Below are 22,475 nucleotides of genomic sequence, written 5' to 3'. Positions count from 1 at the left end.
CAGAGAGAAAGGGGGAGAAGGGAGCAGAGAGAAGGGGGGAGAAGGGAGCAGAGAGAAAGGGGGAGAAGGGAGCAGAGAGAAGGGGGGAGAAGGGAGCAGAGAGAAGGGGGGAGAAGGGAGCAGAGAGAAAGGGGGAGAAGGGAGCAGAGAGAAAGGGGGGGGCGAAGGGAGCAGAGAGAAAGGGGGAGAAGGGAGCAGAGAGAGAAAGGGGGAGAAGGGAGCAGAGAGAGAAAGGGGGAGAAGGGAGCAGAGAGAAAGGGGGAGAAGGGAGCAGAGAGAAGGGGGAGAAGGGAGCAGAGAGAAGGGGGGAGAAGGGAGCAGAGAGAAAGGGGGAGAAGGGAGCAGAGAGAAAGGGGGAGAAGGGAGCAGAGAGAAAGGGGGAGAAGGGAGCAGAGAGAAGGGGGGAGAAGGGAGCAGAGAGAAAGGGGGAGAAGGGAGCAGAGAGAAGGGGGGAGAAGGGAGCAGAGAGAAAGGGGGAGAAGGGAGCAGAGAGAAGGGGGGAGAAGGGAGCAGAGAGAAAGGGGGAGAAGGGAGCAGAGAGAAAGGGGGAGAAGGGAGCAGAGAGAAGGGGGAGAAGGGAGCAGAGAGAAAGGGGGAGAAGGGAGCAGAGAGAAAGGGGGAGAAGGGAGCAGAGAGAAAGGGGGAGAAGGGAGCAGAGAGAAAGGGGGAGAAGGGAGCAGAGAGAAGGGGGGAGAAGGGAGCAGAGAGAAGGGGGGAGAAGGGAGCAGAGAGAAGGGGGGAGAAGGGAGCAGAGAGAGAAGGGGGAGAAGGGAGCAGAGAGAAAGGGGGAGAAGGGAGCAGAGAGAAAGGGGGGAGAAGGGAGCAGAGAGAAAGGGGGAGAAGGGAGCAGAGAGAAAGGGGGAGAAGGGAGCAGAGAGAAAGGGGGAGAAGGGAGCAGAGAGAAAGGGGGAGAAGGGAGCAGAGAGAAAGGGGGGAGAAGGGAGCAGAGAGAAAGGGGGAGAAGGGAGCAGAGAGAAGGGGGAGAAGGGAGCAGAGAGAAAGGGGGAGAAGGGAGCAGAGAGAAAGGGGGAGAAGGGAGCAGAGAGAAAGGGGGAGAAGGGAGCAGAGAGAAAGGGGGAGAAGGGAGCAGAGAGAAGGGGGGAGAAGGGAGCAGAGAGAAGGGGGGAGAAGGGAGCAGAGAGAAGGGGGGAGAAGGGAGCAGAGAGAGAAGGGGGAGAAGGGAGCAGAGAGAAAGGGGGAGAAGGGAGCAGAGAGAAAGGGGGGAGAAGGGAGCAGAGAGAAAGGGGGAGAAGGGAGCAGAGAGAAAGGGGGAGAAGGGAGCAGAGAGAAAGGGGGAGAAGGGAGCAGAGAGAAAGGGGGAGAAGGGAGCAGAGAGAAAGGGGGGAGAAGGGAGCAGAGAGAAAGGGGGAGAAGGGAGCAGAGAGAAGGGGGAGAAGGGAGCAGAGAGAAAGGGGGAGAAGGGAGCAGAGAGAAAGGGGGAGAAGGGAGCAGAGAGAAAGGGGGAGAAGGGAGCAGAGAGAAAGGGGGAGAAGGGAGCAGAGAGAAAGGGGGAGAAGGGAGCAGAGAGAAAGGGGGAGAAGGGAGCAGAGAGAAAGGGGGAGAAGGGAGCAGAGAGAAGGGAGCAGAGAGAAGGGAGCAGAGAGAAGGGAGCAGAGAGAAGGGAGCAGAGAGAAGGGAGCAGAGAGAAGGGAGCAGAGAGAAGGGGGGAGAAGGGAGCAGAGAGAAAGGGGGAGAAGGGAGCAGAGAGAAAGGGGGAGAAGGGAGCAGAGAGAAGGGGGCAGAGAGAAGGGAGCAGAGAGAAGGGGGGAGAAGGGAGCAGAGAGAAAGGGGGAGAAGGGAGCAGAGAGAAAGGGGGAGAAGGGAGCAGAGAGAAGGGGGGAGGGGGAAATCAAGAAATAAAAGCAACTTTTCAAATTGAAGTCTACAGGACACAAGGTATTAAACAGAAGTTCGGTATAATTTGCCTTAAGGACCAGCACAATAAATATCAGTGATTATTCACTTGTGCTGTTCTTCGCAGCTACATCAATTATCTCACACAGAAAAAGAAATGTGACGAGATGTATTATAATTGCTCCCCATGCAGATGCAGCCAGTTCTCGCCGTGTGGGCTGGTAAGTGAAATGTGTTGTTGAATTTAGCAACTCTATGAATCAGGTTGATCGCTTGTCCATGCTTTCTTATTGAGAACCAATGACTTCTGCATTTGAAACAATTGCAACGCCATGTAGCGTGTGAAAGCAGGGTACTATTTCATGCAAAGATATTAAATACTAAATCAAGGTTAGTGTTGCCATACTCGAGCAGCAGCTTTGGTACCGAACAGCAGACATTTTACATTAAGTGCATATTTTAGGCACGGGTATAAAAGCAACTGTACAGTCCAAGTCCCCGGTCCAATGTTACACAGTTCTTGGAGATTAACCTGGTTATTCACCCACAATTACCATCTGATATTATATGCCTAAATTAATGTTAATGTGTGTGAATGCAAAGGTTCAACGAGTGGTTGAAGCAGAAGGTTATAGAACCTGCACTTCCATCACTACAGCCATTCATGAGGTGCAGAGCCTATTTAAAATCCCCAGAGTGCTACAATTGCTATTCAACCGACCCAGAGGAGGCAGACCTGTGTGGGAGCGGCAGCGGGACCTGAGAGAAGGTGGATTGGCCAAAAAAGAGCGCTGCAGAGGAGGCCCGACACGTGTGGGAGTGGTAGCGGAACCTGAGAGAAGGCGGATCGGCCATAAAAGGAGCGCTGCAGAGGACGTGGACCTGTGTGGGAGCGGCCATAAAAGAACGTTGCAGAGGAGGCCGACACTGGAGTGTTGCGAGTTGGGAAAGAGTCAGAGAGCGGGAGCAGTCAAACAACAACAACTGCGAAGCCTCTAAAGTAACATCACATCTGGGGAAGGAGCCGATTGGCAAGTAGGACCTGGCGAGTATTTCTACAGTTCAGTCGTTGTAGTAAAAGTAAGGTCTCTAATTTAGAGTAAGTAGTGTTTAAAGGGAAGTAAGGTCCCTAGTGTATTTAATATTCTTTAATTTAAAGGAAGTAAAGGGATAAATTAAGGGTAGGACGTGGCAGGACAGTTTGGCAGCGTGGAGTGCTCATCCTGTGCTATGTGGGAAGTCAGGGACACTTTCGGTGTCCAGGACGAACACATGTGCAGGAAGTGTCTCCAGCTGCAGCTACTCGAAATCCGCATTTCGGAGCTGGAGCTGCGGCTGGAGTCACTGAGGAGCATCCACGAAGCTGAGATCTTCGTGGGTAGCACGTTTAACGAGGTGGTCACACCGCAGGTAAAGAGTGCACAGGCAGACAGGGAATGGGTGACCTCCAGACAGAGTATAAGAACTAGGAAGGTTGTGCAGGAGTCCCCTGGATCCATCTCCCTCTCCAACAGATTTTCCGTTTTGGATACTGCTGGGGGAGATGGTTTCTCAGGGGAATGCAGCAAATACCAAGTCCATGGCACTACGAGTGGCTCAGCTGCACAGGAGGGGAGGAGAAAGAGTGGGAGAGCAATAGTGATAGGGGATTCTATCGCAAGGGGAACAGATAGACGTTTGTGGCCCCAGACGTGACTCCAGGATGATATGTTGCCTCCCTGGTGCCAGGGTCAAGAATATCACTGAACGGCTGCAAGGCATTCTGAAGGGGGAGGGCGAACAGTCAGAGGTCATGGTTCACATTGGTACCAACGACATAGGTAGAAAGAGGGATGAAGTCCTGCAACAAGAATTTAGGGAGCTAGGTAGCAGATTAAAAAGCAGGACCTCAAAAGGTTGTAATCTCTGGATTACTCCCAGTGCCATGTGCTAGTGAGTATAGGAATAGGAGGATAGAGCAGATGAATGCGTGGCTTAAGAGTTGGTGCAGGAGGGAGGGCTTTAGTTTCCTAGATCACTGGGTCTGCTTCTGGGGAAGGTGGGACCTGTACAAGTCAGACAGGTTGCATCTGAACTGGAATGGGACCAACATCCTTGCGGGGAGGTTTGCTAGTACTGTTTTGGGGGAGGGCGGGGAGGTTTAAACTAACTTGGCAGGGGGATGGGATACGGAGTGGAGCTATAGTAGGGGGTGATGCACAGCCAAATATATAGAGGAAAAAACATGTCAGCCTGGAAGGCAGAACAAATATGTAATGGCACAAGGGAGTATGGCATTTATTTTAATGCAAGGAGTCTTGCGAGTAAGGCAGATGAATTGAAGGTGTTGATGAACACATGGGAGTATGATATTGTTGCTATCACAGAGACATAGTTGAGGAAGGGGCAGGACTGGCAGCTCAATATTCCAGGGTATAGAATCTTCAGGCGAGGCAGAAGGGGTGTCACAATATTAATTAAGGAGTCAATTATTGCTGTAAGGAGGGATGATCTTTTAGCAGGTTCCTCCAATGAAGCCATGTGGGTAGAACTTAAAAACAAAAAGGGGGCAAGCACTTTGCTGGGAGTGTACTATAGGCCCCCAAACAGTCAGGGGGAGATAGAGGAACAGATATGTAGGCAAATCTCAGAAGTGTAGAAATAATAGGGTAATAATAGTAGGGGATTTCAACTTCCCCAATATTAACTGGGATAGTCAGAGTGTGAAAGGCTTAGAGGGTGCAGAATTCTTAAAGTGCATCCAGAAGTGCTCTTTGAGCCAGCATGTAGTAAGTCCTACAAGAGGGGGTGGTACTGGACCTAATTCTAGGGAATGTAGCCGGGCAAGTGGTAGTGTCAGTAGGAGAGCATTTTGGTGACAGTGACCATAATTTGGTGAGATTTAAGGTAGTCATAGAAAAGGACAAAGATGGACCGGAAATAATGGTTCTAAATTGGGAGAAGGTCGATTTTAATATGATAAGGCAGGATCTGGCCAAAGTGGACTGGGATCTGCTACTTGTTGGAAAATCCATATCAGAGCAGTGGGAGTCTTTCAGAAAAGAAGTAGAGAGTACACAATGCCAACATGTTCCCGTAAAGGTCAAGGTTGGGATCAACAAGCCCAGGGAACCCTGGATGTCAAGGGATATACAACAATGGATTAGGGGAAAAAAAAAGGGAGATTTTTGGCAGATACAAAGGACTAAAAACAGTAGAAGCCCGAGAGGAGTATAGAAAGTGCAGTGGGGTACTTAAAGAAATTAAGAGAGCGAAGAGGGGGCATGAAAAAACACTGGCAGGCAAAATAAAGGAAAATCCCAAGGTGTTTTATAAGTATATTGAGGGCAAGAGGATAACCAGGGAAAGAATAGGGCCCATTAGGGACCAAAGTGGCAATCTGTTTGTAGAGCCAGAGGATGTGGGTGAGGTTTTAAATGAATATTTTGCATCTGTGTTCACTATGGAGAAGGACGATGTAGGCATAGAAATCAGGCAGGGGGATTGTGATATACTTGAACAAATTAGTATTGAGGGAGGAGGTACTAGCGGTTTTAGCGGGCTTAAAAGTGGATAAATCCCCAGGCCCAGATGAGGTGCATCCCAGGCTGCTGTGTGAGGCAAGGGAGGAGATTGCAGGGGCTCCGACACTAATTTTCAGAACCTCTCTGGCCACAGGGGAGGTGCCAGAGGACTGGAGGACTGCTAACATAGTACCATTATTCAGGAAGGGTCGTAGGGATAAACCAGGGAATTACAGGCCAGTGAGCCTAACATCAGTGGCAGGGAAATTATTGGAAAAAATTCTGAGGGACAGAATTAGTCTCCACTTGGAGCAGCAAGGGTTAATCAAGGATAGTCAGCATGGCTTTGTCAGGGGGAGATCATGTCTAACCAATTTGATTGAATTTTTCAAGGGGGTGACTAGGTGTGTGGATGAGGGTAGTGCAGTTGATGTAGTCTACATGGACTTCAGTAAGGCTTTTGACAAACCCGCATCGGAGACTAGTCAAGAAGGTAAGAGCCTATGGGATCCAGGGCAATTTGGCACATTGGATCCAAAATTGGCTTAGTGGCAGGAGGCAGAGGGTGATGGTCGAAGGTTGTTTTTGTGACCGGGAGCCTGTGTCCAGTGGTGTACCGCAGGGATCGGTGCTGGGTCCTTTGCTGTTTGTAGTGTACATTAATGATTTAGATATGAATGTAGGAGGTATGATCAGTAAGTTCGCAGATGACACGAAAATTGGTGGAGTGGTAAATAGCGAGGAGGGAAGCCTCAGGCTCCAGGATGATATAGACGGGTTGGTTAGATGGGCAGAACAGTGGCAAATGGAAATTAACCCTGAAAAGTGTGAGGTGATGCATTTTCGGAGGACTAACAAGGCAAGGGAATACACAATGAATGGTAGGACCCTAGGAAGGACAGAGGATCAGAGGGACCTTGGTGTGCATGTACATAGATCCCTGAAGGCAACAGGACAGGTAGATAAGGTGGTTAAAAAGGCATATGGGATACTTATATTCTATGCCTCAGCTAATGAAGGCAAGAGCAGGGAGGTTATGATGGAGCTGTATAAAATGCTAGTTAGGCCACAGCTGGAATACTGTGCGCAGTTCTGGTCACCACACTATAGGAAGGATGTGATTGCATTAGAGGGGGTGCAGGGGAGATTCACCAGGATGTTGCCTGGGCTGGAGCACTTCAGCTATGAACAGAGACTGGACAGGCTGGGGTTGTTTTCCTTAGAGCAGAGAAGGCTGACGGGGGACCCGATTGAGGTGCATAGATAGGGTAGATAGAAAGGAACTTTCCCCCTTAGTAGAGGGGTCAATAACCAGGGGGCATAGTTTAAAGATAAGGGGTAGGAGGTTTAGAGGGGATTTGAGGACAAACTTTTTCACCCAGAGGGTGGTTGGAATCTGGAACTCACTGCCTGAAAGGGTGGTAGAGGCAGGAACCCTCATAACATTCAAGAAGCATTTAGATGAGCACTTGAAGCGCCATAGCATACAAGGCTACGGACCAAGTGCTGGAAAATGGGATTAGAATAGATAGGGCTTGATGGCTGGCGCAGACACGGTGGGCCTCTTTCTGTGCTGTATAACTTTATGACTCTAATCTTTAATAGGGAGTAAGTATATTCAATAATCTGCTAGACACTGTATTCAAGTTCAATTATAGCATTAATGAATATAAAACATATTTCTAAAATGAAACACATTACTAGTGTAAAAATTTCAAAAGATATTATCTGAAGTATAAAGAAGAATGACGAAGTGGTTGAGCCCTTAAGTTGGGGTCCTCTAGGGAGGCACTCTCAAACCTCCCTTCTGCCCAGGTCAGCAGTAACGTTAGAAGAGACAGGAGCAGGTTACTTGGTTGGCCTCTAGCCCCCAAGGGCCAGTATGAGGGCAAAAAAAGAGAAAACAGGGTATCTATTTATATTAACTTAAAGATTAATGTATTATGTGTTTGTGGGTGGGGAATCAGGAGAAAAATAAGGGCCGGATTTTGCGATAACAAGTGAGGCTAACAGTGCTCACCGTTACAACAGGATATATCGGACAGCAACTTCCGGCGTCCGCACATGCGCAGTTAAACGCGGAAATCCGGAAGTTGCTGTCAGAGATACCCCGCTCCTGAACAGGGTGCGCTGCTGCAGTCCTTGCTGATTGACTCTGGATAATGGAGCTTTGGGGTAATTGCCCACTAGTTCCACACTAAAGACCGCAGAAAAAGTTAGGGCTGGTGCATTCAGGAGTAAGTGAGCTTTTAACGGCATAAGAAGTGATAATTACTGGCGAACAATCTCACTGGCCCTGATAAATTTATTTTACAAGTTGGAGTCTCATTCCTTCAGAAGATAACCGGGGAGATTTTAGAAAAAATAAAAATTAACATTTTTTTCCCCGTTTTCTTACTTCTCCATTAATCCCATCTATATTTCCCAATCTTTATTTTGCTCTCTGTACATGATTTACATCTAGTTTATATTTCCTGATTTATACTTCCTGGTTTAGACTCAGCATGTCTCAGTGAGGATTCTTCAATCTGATTGGTTGAAGAGCCTCGCTGTTTTTTGCCCAACTCACAGATGTCTCAGATCCCCTGTAGAGGGCGCCACACTGGATCAAACGCCAGATTAGAGCAAGTCTGCGTTCTAAAGCCCACAAAACCTTTGTGGGCAATTGTCAGCGGGGTTAACAGCGAGCGCCGTTCCTTCACCGATGACATCAAAATCCGGGCCAATAAATTTAAACAAACTCAAAAAGTCCTTGAACATGTAATCACCTCCCAGATCCATGCCCATTTCTCCAGCAACTTTGAATCTCTTCAATCATGTTACCACCCCTCAAAATACCAAAATAACCTTCAACAAAGTCATAAATGACATATTCTGCAGCTGTACTATGGTGCATTATCCCTCATCAACCTCTCTACAGCTTACTATAACATCCTCCAACTCCACCTCCTTTGTTACCCAGTTCAGTGAAACTGCCTCTCTTGGTTTCACTTTTCCCTATCTGATTGTAGCTAGAGCATCTCCAGCAATGGCTTCCATTCCCACCCCAGACTGTCACCTCAAAAGTCCTCCAAGGATCTATGCTCAGCCCTTCCTCATCTAAATGTTGCCACTTGCCGATGACATCTACAGACCAAGGGTCAGGTTCCACATGTACGCTGGTGACACCCAGGTCTACCTCCCCACCATCTCTTTCAACCCCTTCGTGGACTTAGTCGTCAGACATCCAGCTTTCGATGAGCCATAATTTCCTCCAGATAAACATTGGCAAGACCGAAACCATCTTCTGTCTCCTCTACAAACTCCATATCTTTGCCACAAACTTCACCCCCCTCTTTGACCACTGTCTCAAGCTAAACTAGGATGATCACAACTTCGGCATTCTGCTTGACCCTGATCTAAGATTCTGACTCCATATCCTCCCCATCACAAAGACCGCCTACTTACATCTCCGTAACATTGCCTGCTTCCTTCCCATCTCAACCCATTTGCCACTGAAACCCTCTCACATGCCTGCGTCACCTCCAGGCTCAATTACTCTAATGCTCTCCTGGCATGCCTCCTATCCTCCATAAACATCAGCTCAACCAAAACACTGCTGCTCGTGTCCTATCCCGCACAATGTCCCACTCACCCTGTCCTTACTGACCTACGCTGGCTCCCAGTTCCCCACTGCCTCAAATTAAAAGTTCTCATGTTTAGATTACTCTATGGTTTCACCCCACCCTATCTCCGCCAGCCTCACAACGTTTCCTGAACTCTCTTGTTCCTCTGACTCTAGCCTCTTGTGCATCCCCCGCCCCCTCCCTTTTACCCCCATCATTGGCAGCTGTGCCTTCAACTGCCTAGTCCAGAGTCTAGCATCCCCTTTCTATATCCTTCTGCCTCTCCACTTCCCTCTCCTTAAAACCCACCTCTTGAACCAAGTTTTTGGGCATTCTCTTAATTCTTCTTCCTTTCGCTCACTGTTCATTATTCCTTATACCTCTCTGAAGCACCCTGGGATGTGTTTCTACATTAATAATGCAAGATAATCTTTTTATTCAGTGCTACAGTGGACTGTTCGTCCAACATAGTCTGCAACTGAGCTATGCCATTCATTGGGTCACGGGTACAATTAGCCAAATGTGCAGCTAGTTGCTTCTCTAGAAGACTGTACGGATATCCAGAAGATTGTACGGATATCCTAGTTACACACTCTTGGGTTGTTCACACTCAGTAGCTTGCTCAAGAGCAATGCTGGTCTTGCTCTTGGCACAGCTAGCTTGCTTGCTTTCTCAGTCATGGAATGATGCATGGCATAGAATGGCGGAGAGAATTAAACCACAATTAATTATATTTTCAAAAAGGGGACAAGAACTGACAGGAAACATGCTTCATTAAAAAAAAACATTCACTGTATTTCTAAAACAACTAGAATTAAATGCTTAGGTGTTGATTAGTTGTGCAGTCATTAGAAAAAAATCATGCAAAAGTGAAAGACAAGCATGTCATGCAGGATTACGCCACTCGGAAGCAAACTAATCTGATGATATCGCAAAACACCCAAACACAATGCATGCCTCAGCGCTGTGTTAATATTAAAATACCAACTTTTAGGAGAACTGCGGTCATCAGATGGACAAGGCGTTGTGGGAAGACAGTGAGAACTTCCGATAGATTGAGGAAAGAAAGGCCTACATGGTAATAAGGGGGATCGAGTAGCAATATCATCACAGCTGCTGCCACTGCCATTGATGTTCAGATTGAGAATAAACTTGTTTTTCTTACCGAACCTAGGGGGGGAAAAAAAAAAGTGTAAGCAGCAGTTACGTTGACAGGCAGCAGTAATACACAGAATTAAATCAAGATATATTCAAAATTGTGCAGCAAGTAGTGAACTGTACTTAATAGATTAAGTCCCATTCACAATGACATTAATACCATTATAATTGAACCACATACCAAAATGGGTTATGGTGACAAGTTTAGCACTGCAGAACAGCAGCGAAATGAATCCAACTCAATTATGAGGTTTGCAAGTGCACAAATTATTGAACAGAATGCAGTTTACATCATGACCTGTAGGCACAATGGGTGGGTGGGCAGATTTGTGTGTGTGCTAGGTGGACCAAAATCTTAAGCGCATTTTTAATAAACAGGTTTACAAGTTTGCTAAGCTAGCACACAGCATAATTCTTCTCCATAGTAATGCAAACATGGTGACTGGAAGTGAAACCTGGGTGACCCCTCCAATCCATCTGGCAGTTTACATTACACACATCAGTTTTAAACAGACACTGGAGCATGGATATTGGGAATGGAACCTTAACTCTTCATCCAGGTTTCTTAATTTGAATTTTAAAAAATTATATCCAAGATTCACTCAATAGTTTATTTATAAAAATACTAAAAATACAACAAATCACACATTTGACATTGCTTTCACCAAATGAAGGTCTACTTGACATAGCTATGATTCTTGGTCTATTTGACACAACATGCCTGTGAAAGCAGCTCCTTGCTATGTTTAAGCAATAGCATTGCTGTGTGACCTTGGGTCTTCACTAATCATTCTTTACAGTGGAGTTTGATAGAGAACAATTTTGCTTCTGATGATCAGGACAGCACTGATACTTTTCGGATCTGACCCTTGCCCGATACCAGTCCCATTACTGGACTTTGGCCGTGCCAAAATTATTTCCACCCTCCCATTCTGCAAATGCAAACTGGGGAAGCAGCAACGTTGAGGACAGGTCAACTTCAACCAAGAGATTTCCCTCGCGCCAGAAAGATTAAAGTTAAATTGGCTCTATCGTACCAATCTTAGATACACAGCAAGAGACGGATCATTGATTAACGACAAGACATCAATCTGACCGTACACGATTAAAATTACAACTTGACTTGCCACCATGCATTGTTTAATACCGGAGAAATATATAAACGCATACTAAGTAACATTTGTCAAGTATATATCCACATATAAAGCTGTTTTCTGCCAACCTATAAATAGCCACTGGATGCAGTACTCAAGATTTATTAGAAAATTGTATTTTTCATTTTGTAGTGAAACTTAAAGCTATTCATTTAGAAATCTGTGCATTTTGTTCACCTTTTTCAAACACTCATTATATGAGCAGCCAATGGATATTTACATATTGCCATTTTATTGGGAACTGTGTGCTTTAATGGTTCATAACAGATTGCAGTGTGTGTGGTAGCTTGAGGAAGAGCACCGTATGAAGATCATGAGCTAGAAAATCATTGTTTATTCAAAAATCTGTAGTGAACCAAGCCAAATTATTGGTGCCACCAGGAATCCTTACACAGTGCTGAAGATGCTTCACTTGATCAATGAGTTAATTTATATCAAAAACATGGGCATACCTTGCCCATCTCAACAGACTCAAAATAGAACAAGCTTGAAGAGGCATCGGATACAGTACTTCTAACTGTACTTTCCTGGATAGCAATCAGGAGCAGATACCCTGGTCAATTTTCCCCTTATAGTCCAAGTGCAGTGAGGCCAATTATAGCCCCTCTATCACAACCTTTGCGGAGACTAACAAACCCAGCACAGATTGAAAATCAAACAAGGTATGATTTTGGTTAGCATGGCTCAGCTAATTAGCTGATTTATCTATCTATCAGGGGTGCCATTCTAATAATTTATGTTTGTCTTGAATCTGGATCCTGGGTGTCACCACTAAAATCATGACTTGCCAGGAAGAATCAATATGCATGACACAAATCTCCATAATGGCTCAAGCCTCACAGGAACATAAACAAACCAGCCCCTCAGAGGACTGGAATTAAATTTGCATTGCCGAAGAGTAACATACTTTTTAATGCAACACCGGACTTTTTAATGCAACACCGGACAAGGTAGTATGCAAGCGTTTTAGTTAGATTGACTTGCTATAACCCACTTCCATAGGGGAGCAGAGTGCATGAACTTTTGGCTCCGTTTTGTGGTGGAACACAACACAGGCTGCATCACAGTCCTGCAAAAAAAACTCACTTTAGTCCTTCATGTGGGCTGGGGACCTTCGCTGGGACTCCTAAATGTGCAATGTTTTCTGCCCCACCCCACGCCCAATGCTTAGTATTTCACACAAGATACTGTACACCACCAGCCGAACTTTTTGATTTTAACTCTCGTGTTAAGAGAAAACTAAAGAGCCAGTCTCTCAGGATGAGATCAAGAGCTTCAATTGGGCACTCTCTAGCACCAACCAGAGCCATACTACAGGAAACTTTTTTTTATCCGGCACAGACGGGACCGACGCGGTGCCAGTTCATCAAAAATTCCGGATAACCGAACGCCATAGTAAAAGATACGGAGCTGAGAGCTCCATATAAAGCAACAAACCCTGTTGCTTAGCAACAGGTTCAGAACAATGGCCACAAGTTGCAAGCGTCTCTGTAGCTTAGCAACAGCTGCAGCCACACCCTTGCACGGCAACAGATGGAGGAAGGCAAGTAATAAAAGTTACCTGAACCTACTCCTGAATTTTGCCGGTTAACCGAGATTTCCGATTCTTTAGGTGCCGGTAAATCGAAAGTTTCCTGTACCTCACTCCTACCCCGCTAGCTGCCCCTGCACCCACCCACCACCGCACTCCAGCAAGTTCAACAGTTATTTGTGTGTGATTTTAACAGGCTGTTCGGCTCAACCAATCCATATTGCTTTTATCCTCCACTACAAATCACCAAAACTTTTAGTAATCCATTATTGTGAAGCAAAGGATTTTTAGCAATAACCTGGTGGAAAACATAACTAATCTCTTGAAATTAAAAAGTAATTTGAGTTAAACTGAATAAAACCTTACAAATGGACTGATTAACACAATGACAAATTAAAAGCAATGCTGAATTATCAGTGTTTCATATCGCAAATGGAGAATAGTAAATATCAGAGCGAATTGTTCGGTCTTCTTCCTTGCCTATCAAATGCCACGTGCATGCATACAGAGACATCCAACTTTCCAGTAATGCCCAAGCAGAAAAATGCTAATTTAAAAAAAGGGATCCACTGCCAACCTTATTAACCCAGCATGCACATGTTATTGTGCTGTCTGTATAAAACCTGCACAAATTAGCACACCATCACATCCTCCACCAACTGCGCCAGGTGCAACCAACTGTTTGATAAAATCTGATCGCAGATCAGAAAATTTCAAGTCCTGAATTACAAACACCACCCCTTCCTACGCAAAAGTGAATAAACCTTTATAGCCAGCTGAAGCTTTTGATCTAGCAAAGCCATCTCAATTGAACAGTCTTACTTGAAAAGGCACAGCAACTGTTCGTAGATGCACCACATTCATTAAAAGGAAACAAGCTATTCAAGTCGCATTAATATACATAGAAATCTGACTTACTTAATTGTTGGTACCTCATCTATTCTATTGCCCAGTTGCGATTCATGAGATTTGCTCCTGGTGAGTCCTGAGAAACCAGGAAAAAGGTGAATAAATTTCCTAGAAGGTGGCGGCGGAGTTCGCGGTGGTGGCGGTGATTTAAATCGATGTTTCTTCTTCAAGGGAGGAGTGGCTGGTGTGGCTGGTGGTGTACTTGTGATGGACTGAGCTCCTGACGTTCGTCGACCTGGTCGAGGGGACTGTGAAAAGGGGTCTACTAAATTATCTGATCGATTTGGCAAGTATATATAATCCGATGTAGGAATAACAGAGACAGATATTGAACGTGGCTGTGGGTGAATTAGTCTGGAAACAAGGGAAGGACTGTGTGGCTGTGTGGAACCAACAGAACACCCTAGCTCTGAAGGAGGTACAGTATTGCTTTCTCGTCTAGTTTCAGGTGAAGTCCAAAGAACAGAATCATCTTGCAACTCTCCGCCTGTTTAAAAGAAATACAAAAATAAAATGAGTAAATATCAAAGTTCACTAATGCAGCAGCATTTGCCTTTAAAATTCCTCAACAATTTATCGAATTTCTTGGAATATAAACATTTTAAAATAGAATAAAGCTAATAAAGGTGAATAATAAAGTAACAGGGCTTACTCTTTCCCAAGCAGTCTGACACTTCGTAAAATACCAAACTACAGTTGTCACTTGCATTTTATTCACAGATTCATGGACTTCATTCATTTTACCACAGTGTACGTTAACTTCTAAAGATTTGTTATGTTTTAGGAAAGTAACAGGAAGGAAGAATGGAAACAGTCAGTCAAGCAGAATAAAGCAAGTGAGGTGTAAGGAAATAGGAAGCAAACTGTTAGAGACAGATCATTACATATCACACATTAACTGGCACAGACTTGATGGACAGAATAACCAGTTTCAATGCTTTTAACATTCCATGATTGGGTATCACTTGCATAGGACCCCAGTGGGTCAATGGTTAAACTAGGCCAGAAATGACCACTTGGAGGGAACAATACTTGTAAGGAATAATGGCCTAGAAATTGGGTTTTGGCTTAGCCAGGGCTTTAGCGCCGGAAGTTAGTGCCGGCGCTAAGTCCCCCTGCGCGCGCCAAAAATTCAGCAGGGCCGCGCCCAAACGGCTGCCGGCGCTACTGAAGGGTCTTTGCGGCGGTAAATCGGCGCTAACTGCCGTTTCGCGCCACAATTCCGGCGCTGCGGCACCCGATGCGGTGCGGCAGGCTCGGGAAGTGCAGGCCTCCTCCTTCCGTTAAGGAGGAGCTGCCTGCACCCGGCCGCGGCCCGCGCAAATCTGTCTAAAAATGAGCCCAGCACCTCGGACAAGTGCCGGGCTTGCATCTGTTCCGGGGGGTGGGGGGGGGGGGGGGGGGGGGAGAAGTCCGGGGAGGGAGCTGCGGGCAGGCGGCCGGCGGGGAAAGCGGCCGGCCGCCGCGGGGCCTTTAATGCGCCGGCGCAAACTCATGCAAGACTCTGTTGCCAGAGTCTTAGTTGCGGCTGCCACGGGCGAGGCGGCCGCAACTGAATTTCGGCGCTAGGGCCCGTCGGCACGGCAACCGGGACGCTGCGCACACCAATGACGTCATCGGTGCCGGCGCAGCGCTACCGGTGCAACGCCGATTTAGGGCCCCAGGGAATTTTTAAACTGGCCATAACTCTGGCGCTAGTCCCTCTAGCGCCTCAAAAGCGGCGCTAAGGCAACTGAATTTCTAGGCCAATATCTCTGGGGCTATGGTTTTAATTGTATTGAAAGAGGAACATAATATGATATGCTATTACTGACAATGCTGGTAGTGATGGAAACAAACCTAAGCCCATTCAGATTTTATCAGATCAAAGTTCAGATTCTTCACTGCAGGGGAAATCTAAGCAGATGGAATTACCCAACAGTTTCAGTTGAACGCTCAAATCGGACACCACAATTTTAGTTGTTCAATTCCAACTTCAATGAGTTGGGCTCAGGTCAACTGGTGCCAGATATGAATTGAGTGCAACAATTATATGGGGTGAATTGTGTAGAATTGTCCAAGCTCAGACAATGTATATTTATGGCCTTCATCAACACTCACGTGGTCATCTTCATGTCTTTGTGTTTTAAGGTTGTAAGTACTGTTGGTATTGTTCACCTTTGTTTGACAGACCGAATTTCATAGCAAATGTCTATTCTTCAAAGCAAAACCACGGATTTCAAGCATTAAACAGTTAAGTCATCTCGTCATGGTGCACCGGATATACTTTACTTAATAAGCTAGTGCTTATGTAAATCTTCCAAAGTTTGCAATCTGTTTTTGTTGAGGAACAAGTAACAACTTGCCTCAAGTTCAGCAACTAGAATCACAAAGGGATTTGTCACAAAGGGCAACAAGAAGTTTCTAGGAATGATAAACTACGGCAAGTGACATCCCACAAGGGTCCATGTTGGAGTCACTATTATTCACTATAATACATAAATAATCTGGACTCAGGAACTGAGGGAACAATATCACAATTTATTGATAACACCACACTGTGGGAAGAGAAGAACTGTTGCAAGAATTGAAAAAGACTGCAGGAGGAAATAGGCAGCTAAGTGGCAGATACAGTTAAATGTAAAAAATGTGAAGTCATAAATTTTGGAATAAAAAGGGGCTAAGGAAATACACCTTAAATAGTAAGATTTTAAATGGAGTAGAGGTTCCTTGGTGTGCAGATAGAGGTCAGTAAAAGGTGGCAACACGTCAACAATGCCATAAAAAGACAAATGGAATCCTAGCTTTAAGCGATAGAATACAAAATCAGTGAGAAAATGTTGAACTTTTACAAGACATTACTTAGGTTTCAGTTAGAGAATTGTGTTTTAGACACATAATAGTAATATAAAAGCAAAGTAAAAGATACAGCATAGATTCACCATCAGGGATGAGGGGTTATACTAATGGAGAGAATTGAGAAGTTGAGGCTTTTTCCATTAGAGCTGAGAAGTTAATGGGCACGCTGATAGAGGTATTCAAAATTAAGATGGTGAATCATGAATGAGAGGGTACAAATCCAAGATGATTACAAAAAGAAATATTGGGTAAACTAACAAAAATTTCTTTACACGGATGCTGGATAATTCTCTGCTACGAACTGCTGTTGAAGCAGAGCCTATAAATTCTTTTAAAGTTGCTTGAAAAAGAGGAATATTAAATTGTATGAGGAGCGAGGGAGCAAGAGAGCGACATTAGACCGAGTACTGTGGAGAAAAAACCAGTGCATACTTGATTTGGCTAAATAGCAACGCCTAGGTTTGTGTTGTAGCATTCTACGATTGATCCCCTGTAAACATTTAAGAGTTCTAGATCATGCTGCTTATTATCTTATCTGTATTGCTTGCTTCTGTGAATGCTATTTTGAAGAATTGTAAGAATTACAATTAATAGTTTAGCCAGTTATGAAAAGTGTGTGTAGCTGATAATACCCATGTTCTGAAGTGATTTGGGATATAGTGGAATCCCATGTCCTATCCAGTGCCAAGTTTACAGAAAATGAGTAAGTGTTTGCCCAGCCGCCCACTATATCCCATACTTAATGCTTCAAGATTAAGTTTCAGAAAGAGAGGTTTGGTTATGTAAGCTGCCTGTTTGAAATAAAGACATAGGCATGCTCCACAGCTATTTTGCACACAGCAAAATCCAGAAACAACAAATGAGCTAATTGACCATTTCATCTGCTTTAGTTGAGGGAGGAATGTTGGTCAGGATACAGCAAGAGTTCCCTACTCTTCTTGAATTGACCTTTCGAACAGTCATTGACCTGAAACGTCAACTCGGTTTCTCTCCACAGATGCTGCCTGACCTGCCGAGTATTTCCAGTATTTTCTGTTTCTATACCTAAATTTTTGAAGTTTATTTGCATATAAGGATAGAACCTAAAATACAGCAAACAAATATTAATGCCATCAATCTTGAAAATCAATTTCAAATATCTTGGCTAGTATTTTAATCATTGTTACTGTTTTTTTTAAAAATAATTCTAGGTCAGAAGTAGTGTGCGCTGTGGAGCAAACAGAGATTTGTGTTGAGTATAATGGATTGCCAGTACATGGCCTACCATTTAGGGAAACCAGAGCAAGCTTGCAGCCAAAACTCTCAAGATTCGTGGCTTTCTCTAATATGTGTGTCTGTAAATGTCTGTCTGCTTCATTTTCTTTATCGGTGTGTTAATTCCAGGTTCAGAAATCTAGCTCAGCACCATCTTGAATTATTGTTGGTATTAGAAGAATAAACTTCGACTGATTTGCAACAACATCCACTCTTCTTCATAAATATCTAAACTTGTAATGGTTGTTCTTTATTTACAGACATTCTCCTTCAGCCCCATCGGCATCACAAGTAACATTTGCTAAGTCACAGTTCTCCTGATGGCTCAGTGGGTAAAACTGGTACTCAAGTCACATAGACCACTAAGGCCTAGGTATGTGCGGAGTCAGCTGATCTAAGCCAGAGCAGCAATTGCGAAGTTGCAATTGGTTTCACACTCCCTGGGTATGGGGAAATCAAGAGCCAGAATTCCTGCTTCTGACTGCTATCCAGTGACCCCCCCCCCCCGCTGGAAAGTGTACGTATGTGCATGTTAGTTAGCTCCATGCTTCCACAACATAAGAACATAAGAAATAGGAGCAGGAGTAGGCCATACGGCCCCTCGGGCCTGCTCCGCCATTCAATAGGATCATGGCTGATGTGAATCTAGACTCACGTCCACTTCCCTGCCCTCTCCCCGTAACCCCTAATTCCCTTATCTGCTAGGACAATGTCTATCTCCATTTTAAATTTATTTAATGTTGCAGCTGCCACAGCTCTCTGGGGTAGCAAATTCCATAGATTTACTACCCTCTGAGTGAAGAAGTTTCTCCTCATCTCAGTTTTGAAAGGGCAGCCCCTTATTCTAAGATTATGCCCCTAGTTCTAGTCTCACCCATCAGTGGAAACATCCTCACCGCATCCACCCGATCAAGCCCCCTCACAATCTTATATGTTTCGATAAGATCGCCCCTCATTCTTCTGAACTCCAATGAGTAGAGTCCCAACCTATTCAACCTTTCCTCATACGTCAACCACCTCATCTCTGGAATCAACCGAGTGAACCTTCTCTGAACCACCTCGAGAGCAAGTATATCTTTTCTTAAATACGGAAACCAAAACTGCACGCAGTATTCCAGGTGTGGCCTCACCAATACCCTGTATAACTGCAGCAAGACGTCCCTGTTTTTATACTCCATCCCCCTTGCAATAAAAGCCAAGATTCCACTGGCCTTCCTGATCACCTGCTGCACCTGCATACTAACTTTTTGTGTTTCATGTACCAGGACCCCCAGATCCCTTTGTACTGTAGCACTTTGCAGTTTCTCTCCATTTAGATAATAACTTGCTCTTTGATTTTTTCTGCCAAAGTGCATAACCTCACACTTTCCAACATTATATTGCATCTGCCAAATCTCTGCCCACTCACTTAGCCTGTCTATGTCCTTTTGCAGGTTTTTTATGTCCTCCTCACTCACTGCTTTCCCTCCCATCTTTGTATCGTCGGCAAACTTGGATATGTTGCACTCGGTCCCTTCCTCCAAATCGTTAATATAGATTGTAAAGAGTTGGGATCCCAGCACTGATCCCTGTGGGACACCACTAGTTACTGATTGCCAGCCCGAGAACGAACCATTTATCCCAACTCTTTGTTTTCTGTTAGATAGCCAATTTTCCACCTATGCCAGTATATTACCCCCAATCCCGATGTTTTATCTTGGTCAGTAATCTTGTGTGTGGAACCTTGTCAAATGCCTTTTGGAAGTCCAAATACACTACATCCACTGGTTCCCCTTTATCCACCCTGTATGTTACATCCTCAAAGAATTCGAGCAAATTTGTCAAACATGACTTCCCCTTCGTAAAACCATGCTGACTCTGTCCTATTAAATTATGTTTATCCAAATGCTCTGATACTGTTTCCTTAATAATGGACTCCAACATTTTGCCAACCACAGATGTTAGGCTAACTGGTCTATAGTTTCCAGCTTTTTGTCTACTTCCCTTCTTAAATAAGGGTGTTACATTAGCAGTTTTCCAATCTGCCGGGACCTTTCCTGAGTCTCAGAATTAAGTCAGATTTGTGTGAATGTGACATGCAAAGCAGCCTATTTTGCATGGAAAAATCCCAAGCAATTGAAGAGGCTATGGAAGCCAATACGCAGTGTGATTTAGAATACACACATCCCAGTTTTACACTGGTCTAAAGTCCAGGAAGCATAAGTTATGATTTAAGTAATACTAGCTTCATATTAAGATTAAGGTTAGGATAATCAAATTAATTTTATATCCAGGTCAAAAACACTGGTATAATGTTCACACTGCACATGGGATTAAAATAGATGCTCTCAGCTAGCCAGATTGGGACCTCAGATCACTATGAATTGTGCGTGACTGGAGGCTACTCCTCTTGGACCAAGCTTTTGGTCACCCAACCCAATAATTCATATATGGGGCTTGGGCAGGAAAGTGGAATCAAGGTCAAAGATCAGCCATGATCTTATTGAATGGCAGAGCAAGCTCAAGGGGCTGTATGGCCTACTCCTGCTCCTAATTATGTCCTTTCTTTGGCTTGGCGTCCATTTCTGTCCGATTACACCTCTGAAGCACCCGGTAATGTTTTACCACGAACAAGTGTCACATGACTTGAGCAACTAGGCTTTCTAATATCACCATCAATGCTCCTGCAGCTTAAACAGGATGAATTTGGGACAGTACCATATACGGGCTATTACCGTCCTGATTTCAAGGTTGGTTATTTTTGCTGTACAAATGTTGGGCACTATAAACACAAGCTCTACTTATTTTTCACAACAATGTTTGCATTTTAACTAAATTGCTCAAATGAGTTTTAGCAATATATTTATCATCAAGATCATCTCATGGATTGAAGTCTAAAGCCAAAATGTACTGGCTCTACATTGAAATATTAACTTATCCTCTATGCATCAGTCTGGATTAGTTATTGAAACATTTATCCATGCTTATAATCTTCTTCAGCCATTATATAAGTGAGAAGTAATATGAATCATCAAATACAGTAACACAAGTTTTCAAAATAATTATCTTGATCACTTAAAAGCTGAACGAGATATAGTATTTAAGCCATTGTAAAAACAATGTACGTTCTTTGGTAAAAATGCATTTTATGTTGTACATTTAAGAGCAATGTTACAATCAGCAAACCACAGATCATACCGGTTACATTTTGCAGCAAATATACATTCCTGCTAACCAGCATATAAATTAAACTAAATGTCAGGGTTGGTAACTTTACAAACCCTGGGTCTACCTCAACAATTTCAGAGAGGACATACAGAGGCCTAGGAACAAGTTACTTCCTCACTCTCTGGAGAATGGGTTAGTGAAAAAAATAAATCAAGGGGTAAAAAACAATTTAAGTAAGGATGAACAACATTGAGCACTGGAGCACAGAGGGAAGGAAACAAGTTCAATTCCCTGTTCCACTCAGTTCCTGATTGGAGATGCAACAAGACAGTGCCGCCCAACCTGGAAAGGAGAAGGGGGCTGCAGACTGCACGGGAACTCACACTTTATATTAGCCAGCCAAAGGGGGAAATGTTGGCGAGAGGTGGGTGGGGACTGCAGCTTGCCTGTCCAGCTTCACAGAAGCAATGACTAAAAAGCTCACATAACTTGCACTGATAAAACTAAATTCTAAAAAGTGCGTACGCCATTTACACTCGTCAGTGTACGTCCAACTGGCGAGTGTGACAATTTCATTGAAAATTTAGCAACTACTGTATAGCTAATTGTTATACATTAGCATCGAAATGTGCTTTTTTTTTGTATTAATACATCTTCTCGCATGTTTCCATGGATTAATGGACACTGAATGAAAGAGCAAGAAAAATACATTGTGCTCCGAAACAGAAGGACACTCATCACACTCTTGTAATTTTCCATGGAATAAAGTACCAACGTGAACATTTGCCAGGGCAAAATACAAAACTAATCACAATACCAGCACGAGACACTGAAAACAACAAGGTGCATTAGTTTAAAAATAAATTGATGATGATGCTGCTGGGACCTAACAAAAATGGGAAAACCTCGCAACATTTGGTGCTTCTGCTTGCAACCCATCCTCAAATCACAAAGTTTTATCTTAACCATTTGTTAGTCTTCACTAGCTTTCCAAAGTTCTTAAGGTATTATGAAAAGCTCTCGGACCATAAAATATGCGCCGACAGGTTCACTGTAAGAGCTATGCAGGAACAATTACCTGAATCATTTACGCTCCTTAAGCAGGAGAGGGCAGCATTCAGCCGGCAGCATTCCTCCGGGTTGGCTCCATACCTCTTCATGGCTGCACAGACCTTAGTATCCGACATGTTCAGCAAGATATCTAGTGTTAGATCACCTGGGACCTCCTGAAGCAGAACACAATGCAAAATATTAAAACTGAAATCATGACACTTCAACTTACAACACACATTACAACAGCATTTAATCCTAATGAAACCCAGCTGCATTTATGCTGAAACCCTAATGTTAAACACAAAACCGTAAAAAGCAACACTTTTCTTGTAGTTATTCAGATCAGTTTTACCCACACAGGAAATAGCCAAAACAAAGCGTGTGATCAATAAAGTAGTAGGCAGCTTTGAAACTGTCTATCGCACCATTTCAGAAATGCACAAGGCCCCAAAACACAGGAATTCATTTG

The 22,475-nt window shown here is 44.3% G+C and overlaps 1 protein-coding gene across 10 annotated transcripts in view; it reads right to left on the bottom strand.

Moving 5' to 3' along the window:
- ksr1a (kinase suppressor of ras 1a) overlaps positions 1-22,475 on the bottom strand; it is a 195,341-nt gene that overhangs the window by 46,423 nt on the left and 126,443 nt on the right. For all 10 annotated transcript variants that reach the window (XR_015073253.1, XM_085964817.1, XM_085964819.1 and 7 more), the window contains 3 exons: positions 22,032-22,179; positions 13,724-14,201; positions 9,951-10,132 (listed from right to left, as the gene is read on the bottom strand). Coding sequence is in view for 9 of the 10 variants with exons in the window: in XM_085964817.1 (XP_085820943.1) it covers positions 9,951-10,132; positions 13,724-14,201; positions 22,032-22,179 (808 nt within the window). In the remaining variant the exon portion in view is untranslated. The remainder of the gene's footprint in view (positions 1-9,950; positions 10,133-13,723; positions 14,202-22,031; positions 22,180-22,475) is intronic.

Source organism: Somniosus microcephalus, chromosome 22, assembly GCF_052327205.1.
Source record: "Somniosus microcephalus isolate GS21.2 chromosome 22, FLI_Smic_1.0, whole genome shotgun sequence".
NCBI classification, from domain to species: domain Eukaryota; kingdom Metazoa; phylum Chordata; class Chondrichthyes; order Squaliformes; family Somniosidae; genus Somniosus; species Somniosus microcephalus.
The sequence above is the reverse complement of the archived record's forward strand: the minus strand, read 5'-3'. Positions and strand labels throughout refer to the sequence as shown.